Below are 21,736 nucleotides of genomic sequence, written 5' to 3' on the forward strand. Positions count from 1 at the left end.
CTTAGATGTTTTAAGATTTCCTACATAGTTGATCACATCCTACAAATAAATATAGTTCTATTGCTTCCTTTCCAATCTGGATGTCCTTTTTTCTTTTTCTTGTTTAATTGTATTGCCTAATTGCATTGGCTAGTTTAGCTAAGTCTAGAAGTGGTATGAGTGGACAATTTGTCTTTTTCTGACTTTTTGAGGAAAGCATTCAGTTTTCACTATCAAATATGCTGCTAATTGTAGGTTTCTCATAGATTTTTTAAAGATTTATTTATTTATGCATAAAAGAACTGGAGTACAGGCCAGTGAGAGGATTCACCTGAGACAGAGTGGGGAGCAGAACAGGTGGATCTACAGAAATACACTGCTGAGGGGAACAGAAGGAAAGACAGGAGAGGTCTGCTAATGTGGGTCTTATTGCCATGTGGGTATCTCCCTGGCTGGCTGGGGATTGAACTCGTGCTGCAAAGGCTGCAGATATTTTCACAGTGCTCTGCTGTGCTTAACCCCTTGGGCAATGGCAGACCCTCAAAGATGTTCTTTTGAGCTTGAGGAAGTTTCCATTTATCTCTCATTCACTGAGAGATCTCACTAGGAATGAATGTTATAGTTTGTCAAATGCTTTTTCTACATTTATGGAGATTATATATGATTTTTCTGTTTATTAATATGATGACTTATCATTCTGTGTAATTTTCCTTTGAAAACCTAAAATATTCCCCTGAAATTTACCCCCACTGATTCTTAAATGACTCAGAACCAGGCACTTTCAGAAATAAAGAGTTCACTAAAATAAAGACTGCTTGAAGGAATTTATTTATTTTTAAAGATTTATTTATTTATGCATACAAGACTATATATAAGCCAGAGATGTGTGGGGGGTGGTGGGGTGGGGGGTGGTGAGAGGATTCACCAGAGAGTGGGAAGTAGAACAGGCAGACTGACTGAGATACACTGCTAAGGGGAGCAGCAGGTGAGACGGGAGAGGTCTGCTGTGCCATGTAGGTTCCTCCATAGTGATTTTGTATATTTTTGCGGTAAACTGGTAACTAGTATCTAGCAATGAGGTGGGTCTGAAATTCTGTCATTAAATTTTCTTGGGATAGCAAAGAAAACGATTTTCATTGCTTACTGATTCTCAAGAAAATTCTGAGGATTAACCTAGAGAGCATACTTGAATGTGATGTCCACCAGCATCCTTTCTTTAGCTTCCTTGACCTTATTAGTTCAGGTTTGTATTATTTCCCTTATTAGAATATTATAGATGAAAACTGAGCTTGGGGAAAGATGAACTCTGAGTGGGTCTGGTGGATCTGAAACCCTTCCCCGCAACTTCTTTTCCTCATTTAAAAACAGCCTATGTTGCATCGGCCCAGACTCTTAAGTCAACAACCAGAGTTGCCATGTGGTGGAATGCCCTAAGGCAGCTTCCACCATAGGCAGGAAATGTCCCACAGAAGCATGGAAGAGTATTTGAGTCAGGGTCCAGGAAATGGGAGCTGCCCAGTGAGACCCACTGGTTTATGGTAATCAGTATCTCCCTGAATATGGGAGTATGAGAATGGTAAAGATGAAGAACAAAAACTGAAGAAGAAACAATTAAACTTTATTTGGAAAACAGGGTGACTTCATCACTGGTGATTAGAGCTTTGAGGCTGCACTTTCTCCACAGGAAGGTGGCCTGGAATGGGGTGGGCTGTGTTCGGCAGAGGCTGTGCTGGTCTGGGATCTGGGTAGACAAGCAGAATTAGAGCTGAAGGCTTTGGCATCTCTCACACCAACCCAGAACTCGTCTATGCTCCTCAGCTTCAGCTACGGTCCACCATCATCCCTAGCCACTCGGGGTATGCCCCATTCACCTTTACCACCTCTTACCTGCTTGGTTTCCCAGCTGGGCCTCAGGCCGGTCTCCCCAGAGCACATGTCCAGGATTGTTAAGGAACCGCTGGCTTCGCTGGCATGTCAGGCAGGTCTGCACTGTCCAGCGCTGTCCCCTGCTGCCTGGAGTGAAGGTGCAGGAAAAAAAGAGTGCCAGGAAAAAAGCTCTCCTTTTAGGAGGAAAAAAACGGTCTCTACATTCAGCTTTGCCTCCATTGTTTTCCAGCAGGACTTCGATCCCTTCCCTAATGGAAGCAAATTCGATGGCGTTAACCACCCCTCCGTTGTGCCAATTTTGCCAGTTTCTTGGCACTCTTTGAGATAAAGTCCAAACTCCTTCACAAGACTTTTTAAGATAGGTTGTTTCCTTCTCCAGCTTCAAGTCTTGCCCCTGCCTACCTCAAACTCCAGCCTCCTGAATTATTTCCTTATGACAGCCCAAGTTTCTGAGTCTTCACACATTCCTAGAATTTCCATCAGCTACCGCCTTTAGTTAACATGAACCTCACCACCGCTGGCATTAAGTATCACGGCATTCCACTCCCCCAGACCCTTAAAGCATTTCCGACACTCCTTTAGTTATTTCTACTTTAGTCTGTCCCCTAAGACTATAATTTCCACGGGAAAAGTGAATCCAGCATAAGATTTGACACATCTTAAAAAAACCCTGTTGAGTGAGTGGGGTGAATGGAGCGCGTGAGGGAATCCTGTCCTCCAAGGGACAAATCACACGCGTCTAGGTGAGCGCGGAGGCAACACCCTGCTCACCTACTCAAGTAGGGAGTAACAGTCAGGCTCCAACCTTAGTCTGTGCGAGGGCAGTTAGCAAAGCTGGAGAAAAGCCTGCTCGCGCAAATCCCTCGCCACCGCCCAGGTGAATCCAGGCCGGGCCCTTGGCCGCCCCCTGGTCCCCAATCCCGGTGCCCTCTCGGCAGAAGCACTCACGTCTCTGGCGCTGGGTGCAGGTCAGGCCCGGGACGAGCAGGGACGAGCAGCCGCGGCAGAGAGTCCTCTTCACCGAGGGGTCTCTGGGGGTGCAGAGGGAAGGTGTCCGGGCGCCCGCGCCCCCTCGCGCGTTCTCCCCTCCCGCCCGCCAGGCCGGGCCCGCCTCACCGCCGCAGGACGAGCCGCTTCGCGATGGTCCTCTCCGTGTGGCAGTAGAACCTCGCCAGCGCCTGGTTCTCGGGGTCCTGCGCAAGGACGCAGTGGGCGGCCTGGGGGCGGCGAGCAGTCAGCGCGGCCCCGCCGCAGCGATCGCCCCTGCGCACCCCACGCGGCTCACCTGGTACAGGAAGCTGAGCCTCTGGAAGGCCTCCCGGTCCTTCACCGGCCCCGCCATGCGCGCCGCTAGGAGGGTCTCAGGCCCCGCCCCTCGGGCGGCCCCGCCCCGGCGCCCACGCAAAGCCTCCCGGGAAGTGTAGTTCCTGGGCCCAGACGCGTTTCAAGGTCTTACTCTGGCGCCACCCCCAGGACAGAGGTCTTTGAGTTTTGGCTCTTTATAGACTTCTAGTTTATACTAGAGAATGGAGCAGCTAGTGAAGCAGGGAAAGATCTTAACCTGGTAAAGTATCTTCCAGACACAAGACTGCTGTCTTTATGCAGATAGGTTGTAAGGATGGTTTAGTGGAATTTATATCCAGTTAGATCTTCCACCCTACTCTCCTGAAGTCAAGGGTGCATGCCTGAAAGATCTACAGACAGAAGGAAGAGATTACACACTATAAAAAGTACTGGTACCAGTGGGAGAGAAAAGGAGGATACCAGCCCTCAGAAAGCACAACTTACTTCCACTCTTCCACTTACTAAAAAAAAAAAACACACTTCCTGTTTTGCAGTGCTGGACACAGTAGTGATCCTCAGATTCCTGATCGCAGGTTCTAGAGCACAGAAACCTCTACTCCTGCCCCTGAAACTACATGACACCCCAACAATCATAGCCCCCCATTCCCGCCCTATGATCAGTGTCTCCCATTTGCTGCATTTGGCACCTGTATTTACCTCTGCTTCCCAGTTAGTGACCACATTTCTGAGGACAGCAGTAGAGGGATGTGAACTGGAGGGGCAGAACATAAATGAATCCTGAGTCAAGGAGAAGAGGGAAGCATGTCAGGAGAAGCTGAGGCCTGTCCTGTCCTCAAACCCATCACGATTGGCAGAGAACCAGGCCTTCCACCAGGAAGAAATTGTTGGGACCTCCTCTAGGATGGGTTTTATAATGGTCCCTAGACTCAAGAGGTTTAGATTTAACATGTAGATGCCCAAGACCCAGACCTATCAGTAACTGAAGGTGAGTACCCAAAATATGCATTTTTAATACCCAGTGATCGTTACACATCACCGAAGGCCGCTATCAAATTACCACACAACAGAGATCACTTCAGTGGATCCTTTGTTCCATATTATGTTTACCCATCAGAGCTTCTTGCCACAAAGAACCACAGTCAAGGCACAAAGGTAAGAGGAGAGTCTGGACAAAGTCCTGTTGAGGTGGCAGGAGGAACTGAAATGTCCTCAAGGAACTACAGTTTATGCAGTTTCTTATCCCAATCTTCTGCGGACCCCTGATTACCTAAGCAGCAGATAATCCAGTCATTTTGATTTGGTTTGGCATGCATCGCTTTACCATTTTTTGACAACATATGTACCCTACAGGTTATTTTGGCCTAACATTAAAATGCTTTATATTCTCTGATTGGGGAAATGGCAGAAGGTGAAGTGTGGCAACAAACAAGGGACTGGCTCCTCAAAAGGCTAGTTCCAGGCCGAGTGCACACAGGCAAAAGGAAGCTGCCTCTCTAGCCCTTCCCGACATACACCCCCTCCACTTCCCTGTCTTGAGGGTGAGGAAGACTATTTCCTTTCTCCCTTTCTGGCTTACACACCTTTGCCAGGTAACAAGGCTGACAATTGGGAGTAGCAACTTAGTAACATTCTTTAAGGCCAGGGCTTTGGATAGAAATTTTTCTTTTCCTCTAACACCTGACTTCTCCTTTCCAAGTTCCATGGGGAAAGCTGCGAAGGGAAGACATTTCTTGCAGAATCTCTGGTACCTTGCTGCTGGGGAGAGCAAGGTGACTGACTTCTTGGAGACAATCAACTCTAAGGAGGCAGGTGATAAGCCAGCTCTGCTGAAGGCTGAGGCAGGGGCCTGGGTTCTCCTATCTTCATGCCTCTCTTCCCTATTCCTACCTCTGGCCAACCCTACTCATAATGGCAACCAAAGAAACCCTTCTCCCCTGATGTCTCTAGGAATCTGTTCCTCTAGCTCCCTTCCTTGACCTCTAACCTTCTCGATGCCCAGTCTCTACCCTCAGAAAAACCCCTCAACTTCTAGACCCATAAGAGCAACTGTCACTCATCTTTGTTCAATCTAGAGGTACAAGACCCCTTGAATCTCCCTCAAAAAACAAAGACTATTCTGGGTCAAGGAATGCCCTAACCAGATGTATAGGCGTTTGTTTCCTCCTCCAGTTTGAGCAAGTGAGACCCTCCCACAGACTTTTTGTTTCTGGAAAAGCTCTCCTTCCTTCCCAACCCATCCTTGTGCAATAGGAAACCTGATGGACATCAGAGGAGACCATCCCCTGGGAACCAGCTCCCCACCAAGACAGGAGACACAGCCATTAGGTCCTGCCTACTCCTCCACACAAACCGTTCTAGAAACCAAGGTGTTTCTTCCAGACGGTTCAGGACTGGAACCAGGCAGACACGAAGTCGGTCCAGCAGGTCACAGGAAGGAAGGCCCATAGCTTCTGACCCTGCCTCACCCTGATTATTCCCAGGCCCCTCTTTGTCATTCCCAATCTGTTGGGGGCCTGATGGTAAGTGGCGCAGCATTCTTCCGACCAGCTCGGATGCCTGGGTAGAATAGGGGCCAAAGTTTCTCAGTGAAAGTATCAGTGAAGGTGTAGATATGAGAGCGGTCTGTGACGTTGTAAAAAGACAGCGTGCCAGCCTCATAGTCTAGGAATATGCCCACCCGCTTGGGTTTCACTTTGATGTGCAAAGGGGTGAAGGGTGTGGTGGTGGCTGCATATTTGTCCCCGTTCCATAGCCGCACCCGCCAGTAGCCAGTCTCAGGCAGTGGAGTCAGCTCGCCCTTCCGGCTCACGGAGTCCCGGCACACACCCACTGCCCAGTGGGTCTTGTCGCCCACCTCCACCTCCCAGTAGTGTCGACCTGAGGTGAAACCCTCAGTAGCCAGGACGCAAGGATAGAAGGTGAAGCGCCGTGGTGTATCAGGAAGATCCCGGAGTCTTGTCTCTACGAACTTGACGCTCTTCCGATCTTCCGATAAGACTAGGTTAGGATGAGCAGTCTCGGGGTCCAGGGTCACATCCGCTGGCGGGAGAAGCCAGAGTGGGGAGCTAGATGAGGATGGGAATAGCTAAACGCCCTGCCTTGCTCTTCCAGGCTGCCTTTACAGAACCCATTGCCTTAGGTCCCCAAAACACTGCGGTTTGGTTAACTTTCCCAATCCAGGGTATCACTGAGGGAGGGGAGGGCACAATGGCTTCACTTCTGTCCCTGGCCCTAAAATAAACAGATAATGATCTCTTCACTTTGCAAGGGCTGGCTGTTTAGACTCTTGCCTGGTCCTCTCTCCATTCCCCTCAGGCATCATCATCTATCTCACTGTGCGGAGAAGACAGGGCAGAAAGGGCCTGCCCAAGGGCCAGAAAGAATGGAAAAAGTTGAGAAGGACACAAAGCAGAACAGCATATGGTCTAGGGACAGGGGGACCATGTGTCTCTTTTCCAGGGACAGTCCTGGTTTATGATTATTTTCCCTGAGAAAATATTAGTAACACTTCCATTCACTCTCAAATAATACACAAATTATTTAATGGGTCTCTATTTAGAAAAGTGCAGGCCGAAGGTAGATGATACCTAAGGCTTCTCTGAGTTCTGTGAATCAGAGTGAGCCTGAAAGCCAGGGACAGGGGTGGGTGTGGATGGACATGAGAAGTTACAGATGGGCTAATGGAAAGCCAGATAAAGCAGGACCTAATGATTTCCCTGTCAATTCCCTCTGCTAGTTTCCTTTTAGGAGCAACTCACCAATCAGCTGTTTAAGGATCTTCCTTAGGGCAAAGTACTGTCGGGGGAAATTGCTGAAGTTCTTTTCCAGCTCTATGGATACTGAAGCCACCTCCATGGTCCTCACCTTCTCACATCTAGAAGGGTAGGGAGAGGGGAAAAAGGGTAGCATCAGGGCCGCTCCAGTAAAGTAAGTAATCAGATTGGATCTTTAGGGAGAAACTAAGCTTCTCTATCCTCCTGCTTTTTCCCAACTCCTTGAGGACAATTACTCACTCACTGCTTTCTGTTGCCAGCCAGAGGGCCACTGGTCCCCTGGACAGTTCCTTACCTTAAGAATGACTCTCAGAACTTTGTGGAGGTATTGCTGTATTTCATGCAAATGGATGATCTATCTCCCCATTCACCCAACCCCTTTCCTCTTTTCAACTTGTTTGCACATAATTCCCTCCACAGGCGGAGGTGAATCTGGTTCTACATTATCTTCATATCTTCTTCCTACCAAGGAAGTCCTGACACTCAAGGGGAAAAGGTGAGGCTACTACTGCTGTGACTGGTGCTCTAACTGGCTCCATGGATGCAAAGATTCTTCTCCCACATCCCATGCAGTGGGAGTTCCCTAACTCCCCAACTCTTTACTGTACATAGTCTCTCAGCCAAGCTCTAATTCACAAAGAGATACAAGAATCACTTACTTTTCCAGGGTACTTTTGACATCCTAGAGGGACGGAAAAAAGAAAGCAATATTGGTCTTATTATATTCAAGGGTTGTAAAGGCAAAAAGTCCCCTTCATCCCCAAAGTTCTAGATCTGTAAAATAGGTGTAGGGTAAATTTAGGGTCACAATGTAGGGGGAAGAGCCCCACAGGCATCTGAGTACATCTTTCCCAACCACTGCTTTCAACTGTTGGTCATCATGATCTTGGTAACTGGTCGCACTTCCAATAGCTTCTTGTGTGTCTGTTTTGCTCATCAAGGACAATGAAAACTCATTCAAGGGACAGGGATGGTGTTTGCTCTTTATTCTGCCCCCCAAGTACCAACCTCCACCTGTCTCCTTGAGGATCAGAACAGATAGTTCCAGACTGGTGACATACTTTGGAGTGTGGTGTTGGTTAATAACTGTTCCAATTTTGATTTGCAAATACTTGGGGTCCAGAAAACAAATCTCTGCCCCGCCCCCCAGGATTTCACAATTTAAAATGGAAGACGGAACACATGTACATGAAAGGACATAAGAATAAATACCAAGCAACACAAAACATGCCAATAAAGGTACAACTAGGTCTCACTGAGTCACGTGCTGGGAATTTCATCTCTAAGAAAAATTTTTCCTATAGCCTTTTTAATATCATTCATTTGTTTAAGAAAACAAATTATTTTGAACATCTTGAAAGCATCATTTCCATGACAGTGAATCTATTATTTATCATAATTTCATGTGTGGGATCCCCGGCTCTCCTTGTTCTTAGGGATATTGTCTCGGTGCCCAGAGTTCTTGCTGGTCAAACTAAACATACAGTCAGACAGAGGAACTTTAATAAAGGGCAAAGGTCATGGTATGAGGAACATATAGGACACCAGTATTACTGAAAACAGTAGGCAGATAATATTCTCTGACTAGCAGGAACAATAGAGCCCCCAACAGGCAGTAGCCCCTGGTCACTCCACCCTAGTTTACATCCTCCATAATGCATCCTCCATACTTGTACACTCCCTGTGTGCTTGACCCACCTTTGCTCTGTATTCTAATAAATACAAGACTGCCTGGGGATGGGGGCTGCACATTACTTCTGGTGTAGCCCTTCTAGGCTTCTCACTGCTCTACGTGAACTCTGAGCAATCTTTCCCTTATCCCAAGCAGCTCCCAACGCTGCTGCTTAGAGAGGTGACATTCACGATTCCTTCAAATTATGTTTCTATACTTTTTTTTTAGCAATAGGTAAATCAAACCTCCAGGACTTGAAAGTAATAGTAACTGCATTTGGGCTTCCCCGGTGGCACAACAGGTGGAGCACAGCGCCATGAAGCTGTCTGCAGCCTCTGTAGCGTGGGTTCGATTCCTGGCTGGCCAGGGAGATTCCCACATGGCGCAGCAGACCTCTTCTACTGTGCACGCTGCTCCGCTCAGCAGTGTATTTCGGTCAGTCTGCCTGTTCTGCTCCCCGCTCTGTCTTTGGTGAATCCTCTCACCCTCCCACGCCTCTGGCCTGTACTCCAGCGCTTGTATAAATATAAATAAATCTTTAAAGAAAAAATAGTAACTCCATTCACACAATTTAATGCATACTTTTTTTTCACTTATTCAGACTAGACTTCCCTTCTTTCAAAAGAGGAAATTTTTTCTTTGGTATTAATGAAACACCTAATTTGTTGACAAAACATCAGGACACAGAAATAATAAGAAAGGGTTGCGAGAAATCAGAGAAGACTATATGTAAAGGAAGCTCCTTTGAGTATATCTGGAAGAAGAAGCAGATTTAGGTGGATCTCTCTGGTGGAGCAAGGGGTTAAGTGTCAGCACTACCAAGCTATCCACAGCCATTGCAGCACAAGTTCCATACCCGGCCAGGGAGCTAACCCACATGGTTCAGCAGACCTCTCCTGTTTCATCTGCTGCTCCCCTCAGCAGCATATTTCAGTAGATCTGCCTGTTCTGTTCCCCACTTTGTCTCTGGTGAATCCTCTCACCAATGCCCCCCTCCCACCCACCTCTAGCCTACCCCTAGCTCTTGTATGTATACGTAATTTTTTTTTTTAAACTGGATTTAGAGGAGCAGAGCAAATGAGTGAACATCTTGGGCCCACAGAACGGCCCGTGCAAAGCTAAACTGTGCTGGACCTGAGGGGCTGTGTGGGGGGCAAAGGTCGAACCTTGAGCATCTCGAAGCCTGACTGTAAGCACTTGCCCTCCACCTCCGCAGCCAGGTGGGCCAGGTCCCGGCGCTGGTCTCCAAGGTGAGCAGCATTTTCTCGGAGGCGCTGTAGAATGTCCTGTTCCTCCTCCTCCAGGCGTGAAAGCAACATCTGCTGCTCTTCATCAAGCCGCCTATGAAGCTCTTCAAATTCCTTTAAGATCTGCTGTCGGCGACTCTCCACTAGTCTCTGAGAAAAGACAGAGTGTTGTGTTTAGTAGTGCCAGTGGGGCACAGGGCACCTTTCCTCCCCACAGGTGTATGAATTAACACAAACTTCCAATGGCCTGGAAACAGTTCAACAGGGCACTCGTTTTCCTCGGCTGAAATGTCCTCTATAAAGAATGGCTCCTTGGTCACCCCCACGCATGACTTTGAGTGATGAGCATTGGAGAGATTAAAAAAAAAAGGGAAGACATGATGACACCTACTATTATAGATATCAGAGATACCTCTTCTATCCCTACCCCAAAAGTTCTAGCTAATGCAAGGTGTCAAGAAAAGGAAAGTACAAATACCGGAAAGTTAGAGATAAGATGTCATTATTTGTATATTGCAAGACATCCACCAGGTTGGTAAAAACCAGAGAACCAACTGTAAAAGTCCCAGATTCAGTAAGATTTTAGTAATGGGTTGTTATAAAATAGAAACTTAGATTTCAGGTCTGAGCTTAGCAAATAGTTTCAAGTCTTTTCAGAGAACTGACAGTTCGCACACCAGCAACAGGTTCCAGAAGTTTGCTAGTAACTAGTTGCTGAAAATTTGAAACATGCTTTCTCTCAGGCAGTACATTAGACTTAAACCTCTAATATTCCTGACATTTGATAATATGAGATTCAAATCAGCCATAGCACTTTTATAAGGTTGTCAGGGTCACCTCCCCAAGGAAAGATTCTCCATGTGTTCTGTGACCGATTGGAGGAATCAACCCAAGAGGAAGGCAGAGTGGGAGAGCAGCTGGGAGGTGGGGATGCAAAACTGTGGGGCTTTACCAAGCTGGTATTTGTGAAGTCCAGTCCAGAAGAGGCTGACTAGCTCCAGCTGAACAGCAACTGCTGCTTCTCTTTCCACTGCTGCCTTCTTGGGCACACACTGAAGCAACATCTATTCTCATACTCACCCTTCAGTGAAATACAACCTTTTCCCCTCCATGTGTGTGTGAGTTTAGGGGTGACATAAGAGTAGAATTTAGGATTCACTGCTGTGCTAAATAGGAGGCAAAAGGGGTCTCTTTCATATAATCCAAGAATCCCTTCTGTTTTTTCACCCTGTATTTATAGAGCAGTTGTTTTTTTTAACTTGAGAGAACACTGATTTACAACACCGTATATGGGTTCACACTTGGGGTTCACATCCCTGCCATCAAAGCACTGACGGACCAGGGCAGTAGTTTGTATTGAGGGTGTCACCTTTCCCTGGGGATATTTTGGAGATGGGGGACAGTCTTCTGTTTGCTGTGATTGGCAGGACTGGCGGTGCCCCTGGCAAGGATGGCAGTCAGCACTCCTCAGTGTGTGAGAGGACCCTGCGAGGTGAACTGTCCTGCACAATTTTCTATGTTTTGTGGATACTGAAAAACAGGTCTGAACTTGAATGCCATTTTTTATATAAACAAAACTAATTCTAGCATGGTTTTAATAAATAGTCGACCCTCAAACAACACAGAGTTAGGGGAGTTGACCTCCTCTGCAGTAAAAAAAATCTGCATGTAACTTTTGGCTTCCCCAAAACTTAACTACTAATAGCCTATTATAGACCAGAAATCTTACTGATAACAGCCAATTAACATATACCTTCTGTGTTGTATGTATTATATACTATACTCTTACAACACAGTAAGCTAGAGCAAAGGTTATTAAGAAAACCATAAGGAGGGCCTCCCTGGTGGCACAAGGGGTTAGGCACAACACTGTGAAGCTATCCACAGCTTCTGCAGCACATGTTCAATCCCTGTGGGCCAGGGGAGCAACTGACATGGCACAGCAGACCTCTCCTGTCTCGCCCGCTGCGCCCCCTAAGAAGTGTGTTTCAGTCAGTCTGCCTGTTCCCTGGTGGTTCCTCTAACACCCTGCACCTCTGGCCTGTACCCCAGTTCTTGTATGCATAAATAAATCTTAAAAAAAAAAAAGAAAACCATAAGGAAGAACAAATACATTTACACATTTTTGAAAAAAATATGCTATTAGTGGAGCCTCACTGTTCAAATTTGTGCCGTTCAGGGTCAACTGTACCTGAATTTTTAAGGAATGGCTGAATAAAACTAATCAAGAATGTATTTTTTTCTTAGAATGTCACCAAAAGTTATTTATCATTTTGAAGAATTATGTCACTAAGAGCTAAATGGCTTGTGGAGTCCTAGTCATACTACCACACAATGGCCTCAGTCTGAACTTGTGTTGGTGGCACTGTGGCTGGGGTCACATCCAGGTGCAAGGATAAACTACACTGTCATCTCTTTCAGGGAAGTCTGCCCTAAATAACCCCATATATCACTATACATTACTTTTCTATATGTATGTTGTATTATATTATACTGTATTTGGGTAAGGATAGTTTCTTTTTAAAATTATGTAGATAGGTTATTTTACCTATAATTTTCATTTCAATGTGGCTAATTACAAATCACTTATTTTAAAACAGGCATTGGGTCTGATTCTGCAGGCAGGGATGAGGGTAAGGGAGAAAGAATTCAAATGTTTCGGACACCACTGAAATGATAATTAACATTTTAAAAACACTTCTTTTCAAACATTTAGAAGGTTTTAAAAATTTTTATTCACTTCTCCATCTTCTACCTTTAAGAAGGTGATCAATAGGAAAAGAAAGTTAATGACTGGGGATATTTCATTTTGACTAATTTTAAGTTTCTTAGGAGCCCTCTAAAAGAACAAAGAACTTTTTTTTAAAAAAAAAAAATTCACTTTTGCAATCAAAGTTTCTTAAAATTAAAAAAAAAAATTGAAATGCCTGCTTTGTTCAAATCTATAAAGGAATAAGGTAATACCTGTTTTCTGTTGAAATGTTATTTAATCTTTCATCATCTCTAAATCTCAAGTCAGAAAACTCACTACTTCTTCCGGGAGGCTTTAATGAGGTCAAATTTTTATGTTGCCTTCTTCTGAACTTGTAACTGTGTTTTTTGTGCCATGTCATTATCTATTTTCTCTACTCGACTGTACATTCATGGAGGGCAGGGACTATTTTTTTCTTATCGTCTGCTAGTGTCAAATACAGGGCTTAGCCCATATTTAATAATATTCCTGGATTCATGAAAAACTAGTACCCCTGATTTTGCCACATACAGTCTGATCTTGGCTTATGGACTTGATACTTACCCAAGTTCCATTTCTCCTGTGTAAACTAAGGGTAATAATGCCTACCTTACAAAGTTTCTATGTTCACCCTTGCCAAAGATGACTTCCAGGACTTCTTTCCCTTTCTCTCTTGTAGCTTCTCTATGTTCACCTTCTCCAACTTTGGCCTGAACTCCTAAAACTCCAACCTGGGAAGCCTAACACCTAACATAACCCTGTAAGTTGGTGTTGTCATGGACACCCAATGAATTAATGCATAGAAGGAATAAATATTATCCCTACTAGTACTAATCACTGTTCAATAGATAAAATATGACATATGCCAAGATATGCTATGAAAGAGATGTAAAATTATATGAAAAATAACAAAGTTAATTTCTACAGGGTGAGGAAAGGCTGCATAGGAAGTGGTTTTCATCTTGTCTGAAGGGTGGACAGGATCCCAAAGGTAGAGGATGTGGAGGGGAACGTTTAAGGGGTACCAGTATCACCAAGCATACTTGAACTTATTTGAGTGAAGAGAATGCGGTCTTAATGTCACTGGGCAGTTCTTCTGGGAGGTCTTGATCAATTCTCTTTTCCTCTTCCCCAGCGCAATTTCCACATTCTCTACTCCTCAATCCCTCTATGAAACTCATATCCTTGCACTCAGCAGAGAGCCTCCATCAAGACCAACAGGCATGGGTCCCTTAATTTACCAGAGGTGAGATGTTCTGTCTTGTCCTTCACCTTGTGTTTCCTTCTCCTCAGTACTTAATTCACATCAAGTAATTTAAATATGTTTAATGACAAGTCTAATAAAATGCCATAATTTTGGAGAGAACAGTACATTTCTTATGAATCAGAACATAATGCGTGATTAATTGCCTGCAGAGCAGTCCACAGGGGATTGCCTGCTTTACCTTGAGCTCACCAGGCTTCTTCTCCTCAGAGGACTTGCAGCGGTTGATCTCTTGCAGTTTCTGCTCCAGGGGCTCCAGGCACTTCTGTAGTTTTTCCTGAGGGGTGCAAAGTGGGAAAGGTGGTACCTGAGGTTGGCTGGCACATCCTACATTTGTTATCAATCATTGTTTGCTTCCTTATCCATCTCATCATCTCAATCCAAGTCTCCTCCCTGCCTGCTATCCAGGATGTGAACTCCCTTTAGCGCCCCCCCCTCCAGCCACCAGAATGCCCCATCACCTACTCTCTCACCAAACTTTTCTGTCACCGAGTCTCACAGCTGTCCAGCTGTCACTGTGTCCTTCCCCTACCTCATTCATTTTCTTACTCTAGTCTTTTATCATCAAGGTGACTTACTATACCCATATCCTTCTTTAAACTTGCCCTCCCATCCACCTATAACCACCCAGAGAGAATAAAACTTGATTACTTATAAGCTGCTTTAAATCTTATTTCCAAGATTTTATGAACATAATTAAGCAAAGTACTTGATAAGGTGTTAAGACATTAAAATCTCTATAGTTTCTTTTACTCAAACATATATCCTGTGTCCCAGCAGTAAGTTAAACCAGCTGCCATGTTGTCTGTTATCTGGGGAAGATGTAAACAGCAGACTGGTTCAGCTTAGTCTGGAAGGAACTGATTAGATAAAATGATGCTGCCTATTCCCAGTAACAACAGGGGTATTCTGAGCAGGGGATTGGAATAAAGAAACCAGACTAATTTTCAGTGCTTCCTAAATTTGATCTTCTCCATGTGGTTTCATTCATTTATAAAAAATATTATACATTCGTGCTTGAGGGTAACTGATGAGAGGTTCTAATGTGTGCCCAGTGTTTTGAAGGACCAGATAGAGTCTTGCTCTCAGGAGTTTCTAATCTAGCCCCTCTCCTCACCTCCCGCTCTGTGCTCTTCCCTCTTGGCCCACATTTGCATCATGTATTGGGTTACCCACCTTGTACTCCTGCGTGGCATCATCCAGTGGCACAACGGTGTGGGCCCGGTGGGTGTGGGATATTGCACATATCAAACATACAGCTTCCTGGTCCTCATAGCAGAAAAGACTGAGGGCTTCGTGATGCTGGGGGCAGAGGCTCTCATCCCGGATTTTCCGCTTGACAGCCTGGAGCTGCTTGGCAATTTCCACCATACTGCCCAGTTGTCGATTAGGCCGAAGACTGCGGTAGCGGGAGGTCTTTCGACAGACAGGACAAGGGAAGTCCCTCTCTAGGTCCTCCCACCAACGGGTGATACAAGCTTTGCAGAAGTTGTGCCCACACTCAATGATGACAGGCTCCTTCAGATACTCCAGGCACACAGAGCAACTTGCCTCCACCTGTAAGTTCTCTAGAGCTGCGGCTGTGGAGGCTGCAGAGGCCCCAGCCTCTAACAGACTTGTCTCTGCCATTATATAACTTAGGGATGGGAAGAGGGCAGAGAAAAGAAAAATGTTAGTTAGAGGTTTAATTTTTTGGCATCCCTGGTCTAACAGTTATACCCATGTTAAATCCTAACTCCCAGTTGAGTTTTTTACATCTCAGTATTTTACATCTTCTCTTCCACTAGATTCAACCTCTTTTGTTTCTCCATTTCCAAAACTTGTGACTCCCAGCCATCAAGCTATTTTTTTTCTTCAGTTAACTGACATACAACCCCTGGGCCTCCCCTGGTGGTGCAGCTTCTGCAGTGCTGGTTTGATCTCGGGCCAGCTGGGTGGCCGGCCGGTGAGGGTCCCACATGGTGCAGCGGACCTCTCCTGTCGCGCCCACTGCTCCCCTTGGCAGTGTATTTCATCAGTCTGCCTGTTCTGTTCCCCGCTCTGTCTCTGGTGAATCCTCTCACCCTCCCATGCATCTGGCCTGTACCCTGGTTCTTGTATAAAATAAATAAATAAATCTTTAAAAAAAACAAAACTGACATACAACCCCCAACCTCTTCTTTTAACTCTGCTTTCTCTTGTGAGAAACAGATTTCCTTCAATTCTAGCTCATTGAACTTTTCCTGAGCTAGGCTCATTCTATTTGAACCAAGAATTTTAGACCAATGTATTCCTAATTTGACATAATTTTTTCATAAAGGAGAATGGATCTGTAAAAGTGAGAAGTGCCATAACTCAAAGTATTAAGACTTCTTAAGTTACGTACATTTCAAAGGTTAGTGTCACAGAAGTTTTATTACAGTAGTAATAAAAGCTTGATTGCTAAGCTTGATTACCACTGTTATCTTGCTCTTTCAAAATGTAATAAATGGAATGAGTTATGCAAAGGAAACAACCTTTTTTTCCCTGGAAAGTCTGAAATTATTCTTCCTTTTATCAGAATATTCTATAGGAAGTGTGCCCTCTTCTTGGAATGGAATGATTCATACAACATCCCATTTCTATTTGTGTGCAATTCTATATTTGGCAATTCTATATTTGGAACTACTGAAAAGTGATAAATTAATGAAAACAATAATAAAGAACGTATTACTCAGTCCAGGCCATTAACCTCTTGAAAAGAGGACTGGCAATTTTTTAAAATACTCAGCAGTGATTAGAGACTTTCAAAATAGCTACTGATAACTAATACTTTGGACATCCTGTGCCTCTAACCGAAAGGTTGTGGAGCGGTTGGGAATTAAATGAAGGAAAGAGGCAATCAAAATCTCACTAGTGAAGCCTCAAAAGATTGGAAATGCAGCAGAGATTTGTGAAGCAGAAGGCTGGTACCCCACTCCATCTTTAAAACATCACCTTTTTATCCATAAATAACTGACTTCTCTTTTCTGATAACCCCTTCGGTCCACCTTCTCCATCAAGGGATCCAACAACAGGAAAGAAATTTAGGTCTAGGTCCTGCAAACTAGACCTAATGAGTTGGGTTAACAGTGATTACTCCCATATATATTCATGGCACATATGAAAAGTGTTTACTTTGGCATAGGAGCTGATAACTTACTTGCACCTGAATTTCTTCTTGCAACTAGGAAACAAGTTCAGCCAGGTGATTTTTCTCTACCTACAGGAATCCACCTTTGACTAGTAACCCTGCCACTTCCCCAATCTTCTAGAAATCAGCTGGCCTCGTAACCTGGGGTGAGTTGAATTGTATGCAGAATTAGGGACCAGGATGGATGTAAACTGGCAAAGAAGTGGTGTGAAATGGAAATGGAGAAAAGGTTAGGGAAATAGGAAAACTTGGAGCTACAACCACAGTGAGGCCTCAGGTGCCTCTGGGTAGGTCATTTCTTTTCCTCTATTCTTGGTGTCTCAGTAGAAAGGTAAACTTCAGGGACATACTCATTTTGTTTCTACCACTGTCCAAGTCCCACCTTAACACCCTCTCCTGAACGTGGTCCACAACTCGATCCCACCCGTCTCCATCTCCTGCCAGATCTGGCCGGGGGACTGGAGACGGAGAGAGGAAACGTGGTTGGCAGGGAGGGAGGGATGCGAGTCCAGGTGAGAGATGTGACGTGAAGGTGGGATGCCCGCCGCTATGACGCAGCCGGGGCCCGCGGTGACGGCGTCAGTTTCACCCGGGCAGGCGAGCGGCAGCGGGACGGGGAACGGCGGGGTAGCCAAGCAACGCCGGACGCGCTGACGTCGCCGGGGCGGCAAAACGTCCGCCCGGGCCCGAGGCGGGCGGAGGCAGCGGTGGTTACGTGCGGGGGGCCGGTGACGCAGTCGCGGGGCGGTGGGACGCGGCGTGCGGAGCCGGCAGGCTGGGCCGGCCCCGGGGCCCGGCGCGGCGTCGGGACGGCACCTACCTTCCCGGCTTCGGGTCCGGGAGTGCGGGGCGCGGACCGCCGGCGCGCTGCCTCCCTCCTTCCTCCTCCCCCCGCCCCCGCCCCGCGGCGCGACACACAATACTCGCCGGAAGCGGAAGCCGCGCCGGGGGGCTCGCGTCTGTGGAAGCCGCGGTGTCGGCGGCGGCCGCGGGAGGGCCCGACGGTGCCGGCGGAGGATGGAGATGGCGAGGCGGCCGGGGGTGAGAGCCAGCAGCCGAGGAGTCCAGGGCGGGAAGGGGCCCGGAGGGGCAGGTGGCTGAAACGCGGTCGTCTAGGTGACCCGAGGAAGCCTCTGGAGAAAGGGGGCCGCGCATGCGCGCGTGTGAGCGCTGAAGCCCATAGCCCGCAGGGCGCGTATGGGCGCGGGGCCGGCCCGGCGGCGGGCGGGAGGCTGCGGGGGTTCCGCTGCCCGGGTGGGGTTGGAGCCGCCGGGGCAGGGCGCTGGACTTGCAGCCGAGCTTCTCTCTGCAGGCCAGTCCAGCGGGAAGGTGGCTGGCCGAGGTGGCGGCCAAGTACGTGGCGGACCTGCCGGCACGTCACTTCCGACTGGTTGACTTTTAGTCTTTTAATATTCAAAGATTAGGTACGTTGTCCTTGCCGCGGGCCTAAATGCTCCTCGCCCCAGCCCTGCTACGCGGGCTTTCATATTCTGCCCCTGCCGCGGGAGTGGGGAGAGCTGGTACCGCGGCTGCTGCTCACTCTGTGCTGTCAGCGCCAGGTCCGGGCCGGGTCCGGCGAGCGCGCGGTGAGTGCCGGTTATCTGGCCGCGGCTTCTTTCCCCTTGGGGGCCGAGACTTGGCTTACCCCGAAAGCCAGTGGTGCTAGTGTGGGCCCTTCAGACTTTTGCGTTATAGCCTCCCTGCTCTGCTCTCCTGCTGCTGGAGTTTTCGCAGCCCAGTGACTTTGGAGGAAGAGGGTGAGATAATGAGGCTGGGGAAGAGCCTGCTGGTACTTGTGTGGTGGGACTGGGGAGGTGTTACAGACTCGGGGTGCTGGAGCTGGGGAGGACTAAGTGCTGGGTCGCGGTGTGTGGGGTTGGGGAGGACTTAGTGCTAGGGGCGTGTGATTCTGTTGGGAGAAAAGATGGCTTCTCCCACCTTGCCGCCCCTAACACTTGGCATGCAGAATGCTAACTGAAAAAGAAGAGCAAATTTTGGTGTATTCTAAGAAAGAAAGTAGCTCAGCTTGTTTCCCTCTAAGTTGGGTTACTGTTTACAAACACTCTGCAGTATTTAGTTTCTCATACTGGGAACAAGGAACTGTATACCTGGAGAAAAGATCAAATATTGGAGGTAGAAAGATTTAGGAGCACACATGCTAAATACCAGTGGTCCATGTTTTCTTTACTGTTCCATTGATTTTTGTTCACTTTTTTCCAGTAGCTAATTATTTAAATATGATTGAATTTGAGGAAATTACATTTATGAACTGTTTGGTCTTCATTACTATTTAGCTGTTAGGGATTTTTAGCAGTAATACTCATTCTAGGTCACAAAACGCCTCAGTGCTCAGGAAGGGTACTTTGAAGCCTTTAGCTGGGCTGTCAGCCTCTTAGCCTTGCTTTCAAGGGCAGTGTTGAGTGTTGTAATGTTGATTTATACGAGGAGATTTCCAACACAGGAATATGCCAAAACAAATGACAGTAATGAGATTTTTAAAAATGAGATTAATTTTTTTTAAGATTCATTTATTTATACAAGCATTGGGTACAGTCAGAAGCGTGGGAGGGTGAGAGAATTCACCAGAGCCAGAGCGGGGAGCAGAACAGGCAGACTGACGAAGTACACTGCTGAGGGGAGCAGAGGGTGGCAGGAAAGATCTGTGCGCTGAGATTAATTTTTCAAGTGTGCATTATAAATATTGTTTTTATACTAGGAAAGGAAAACAAGATACCTTGAACCTACCCAGTCATGTAGGCAATAGATGTATTAGCAGTGCAGGTAGAAAACTGGCAGAGGTCTCATTGGATGGGTTGGGGAGGGAGAGGGCTCATTTGTTCAGACAGCTGAGATTCTTACTCAGAAAAAGGCAAGATTCTTTCTCAGAAAAAGGCAAAACTTACTTTTCCCCATCTTTTTTTATTTTTTATTTAATTTATTTTTTAAAAGATTATTTATACAAGCACTGGGTACAGTCAGAAGCACGGGAGGGCAAGAGAACTCACCAGAGCCAGAGTGGGGAGCAGAACAGGCAGACTGATGAAGTACATCGCTGAGGGGAGCAGCGGGAGCAGCAGGAGAGGTCTGCGCGCCATGTGGGACCCTCCCTGGCGGCCAGGGATCGAACCAGCGCTGCAGAGGCTGCAGGCAGCCTTGCAGCCCAGCGCTCAACCACTGCACCACTGGGGAGGCACCATCTTTTTTTAATTATGAAAATTTGCAAACATTTGAAAAAGTGTGCAGTTTGTATTTTAGACTTTATACTTGGCTATCTTTTATCTTTTCTGTTCAATGATATAGAGCTACGTCATTCTTTTTTAAGCCTGTGGTAGTACTTCATTCTATAGACATATAATTTATTAAGCTATTTAGAATGGTAGACATTTAGGTTTTTCCAAGTCTTACTGATAAAGGATATAGTGAACATCTTTGCACATGACTCTTTTCCCATAGTTTTATTGAGCTATAATTGACATACAACATTGTATTAATTAAGGTACCTTTACACATTTACACATTAGCTTTAGATTTTCATGCTGTATATTAGTATGACAAATTCCTGGAAGTTGAGCTGCTGGGTCAAAGGACATGGACATTTAAAATTCTAATACAGTTGTGTCTGCATTCATAATTAGCATGTGATAAGATAGTCTTTCCATTCAATGGAGTGCTAATATTTTCATATTTTAAAAATTTAGTTGATAATTTTCATTTAAAAACATTAATGATTGCATAACAGATCTTGTTTTATCAGCAGATGGCTATTTAGTTTCCTATTAGTTTCTGTTTTTGCCTTAACATCCTTCTTTTACTTTCTTTTTTTTTTTTTTTTCCTTGGACTGCTATACAGTGTTTTCGTAATGATTCTCAGAAAATATGTCCTTATTACTGTGAGAGAGATTCCTGGGTGAAGGATATGTATTGATTTTAGTGGCTATAGATGTATTGCTTTTTCAGAAGGCTGTTTTTACATTTCCCTTGGCAGCACTATATGAACTTGCCTGTTTTCACATGGCCAGCAGAAAAATTATGTTTTATTTATGATCTTATTTCTGTTTTTTTAAATCTGTTTCAATCTGTCCTTTGCTCTTGTTTCATGTTGTGTAGTTTGTCTTTTTTTTTTTATTTTCTACCTACACACGCACATGCCCACGAGTTAGGCAAGGGTAACAATATCTTCATTCCTGGAAAGTTGAAATTATTCTTTTGCTACAGAGCAGGGAGAGGGGCACCCCAGAACCCCCAAACCGGCCTGTTGTAAATAAGTTCTGCCATCCCCTGTATCAAGAAAAACATTTAAGACCTTTAACGGAAAGGAACTTTAACACAACTAGTGTACAACAAAGAAAAGACAAAGAATATGGTTTCCAAATCCAGAACCCGAAATTACCATCCCTTTGTGCGTAAAAGTCCAGCCAAACAGAATTGGCCCAGAGGAAGGCCTGAAAACCTGCCACAAGTCTAAACTCCTTCAGGTGGGGGACCCATAAAAAAGGGTATGAAACAAATAAGTCTGGAAGGAAATGAGCAAAATCAAAATCAAGATAAACGCTGCCACTGTTAACCTCCCCACGGTCTCTCACCCCATCTTTTTCAACTAGTCCAAGACTAAGAAGCAAGTGCAGCTTCTTCACGTGTCTCTCTGCTCCATGTGTCTCCTCCAGGTGTCCTTCTGGCTTTCTCTCCTTCCTTCTCTCCAGTCTCCTGGAGAGACTGGAGCTGCTGCT

The 21,736-nt window shown here is 46.0% G+C and overlaps 2 protein-coding genes across 4 annotated transcripts in view; both read right to left on the reverse strand.

The window, feature by feature from the left end:
* Window positions 1-1,615: 1,615 nt before the first annotated feature.
* LOC311167843 (E3 ubiquitin-protein ligase TRIM39) lies at window positions 1,616-15,487 on the reverse strand (the record flags this gene model as incomplete). 3 transcript variants are annotated; one of them, XM_084228974.1, is made up of 10 exons in its annotated part: window positions 1,616-1,720; window positions 1,867-1,988; window positions 2,811-2,897; window positions 2,983-3,083; window positions 6,026-6,210; window positions 6,930-7,045; window positions 7,604-7,626; window positions 9,783-10,013; window positions 14,040-14,135; window positions 15,035-15,487. In XM_084228974.1, 10 exons carry the CDS (start codon window positions 15,485-15,487, stop codon window positions 1,623-1,625), a joined length of 1,512 nt encoding a protein of 503 aa, XP_084085100.1. The 3 variants fall into 3 exon arrangements, with proteins under 3 accessions (XP_084085100.1, XP_084085101.1, XP_084085099.1); XM_084228973.1 differs by lacking the exons at window positions 1,616-1,720; window positions 1,867-1,988; window positions 2,811-2,897; window positions 2,983-3,083 and having other exon boundaries at window positions 5,663-6,210; window positions 6,930-7,117; XM_084228975.1 differs by lacking the exons at window positions 6,026-6,210; window positions 6,930-7,045; window positions 7,604-7,626; ... (1 more) ...; window positions 14,040-14,135; window positions 15,035-15,487 and adding an exon at window positions 3,152-3,223.
* A 1,905-nt stretch (window positions 15,488-17,392) lies between these two features.
* Window positions 17,393-21,736, reverse strand: part of LOC311188236 (HLA class I histocompatibility antigen, B alpha chain-like) — a gene marked incomplete at both ends in the record, with an annotated part of 51,947 nt that continues 47,603 nt past the window's right edge. The window contains one exon of the mRNA XM_084259383.1: window positions 17,393-18,121. Coding sequence (XP_084115509.1) covers window positions 17,393-18,121 — 729 coding nt within the window. The remainder of the gene's footprint in view (window positions 18,122-21,736) is intronic.

This window comes from Talpa europaea (genome assembly GCF_964194135.1).
Source record: "Talpa europaea genome assembly, chromosome: 2".
Taxonomy (NCBI): domain Eukaryota; kingdom Metazoa; phylum Chordata; class Mammalia; order Eulipotyphla; family Talpidae; genus Talpa; species Talpa europaea.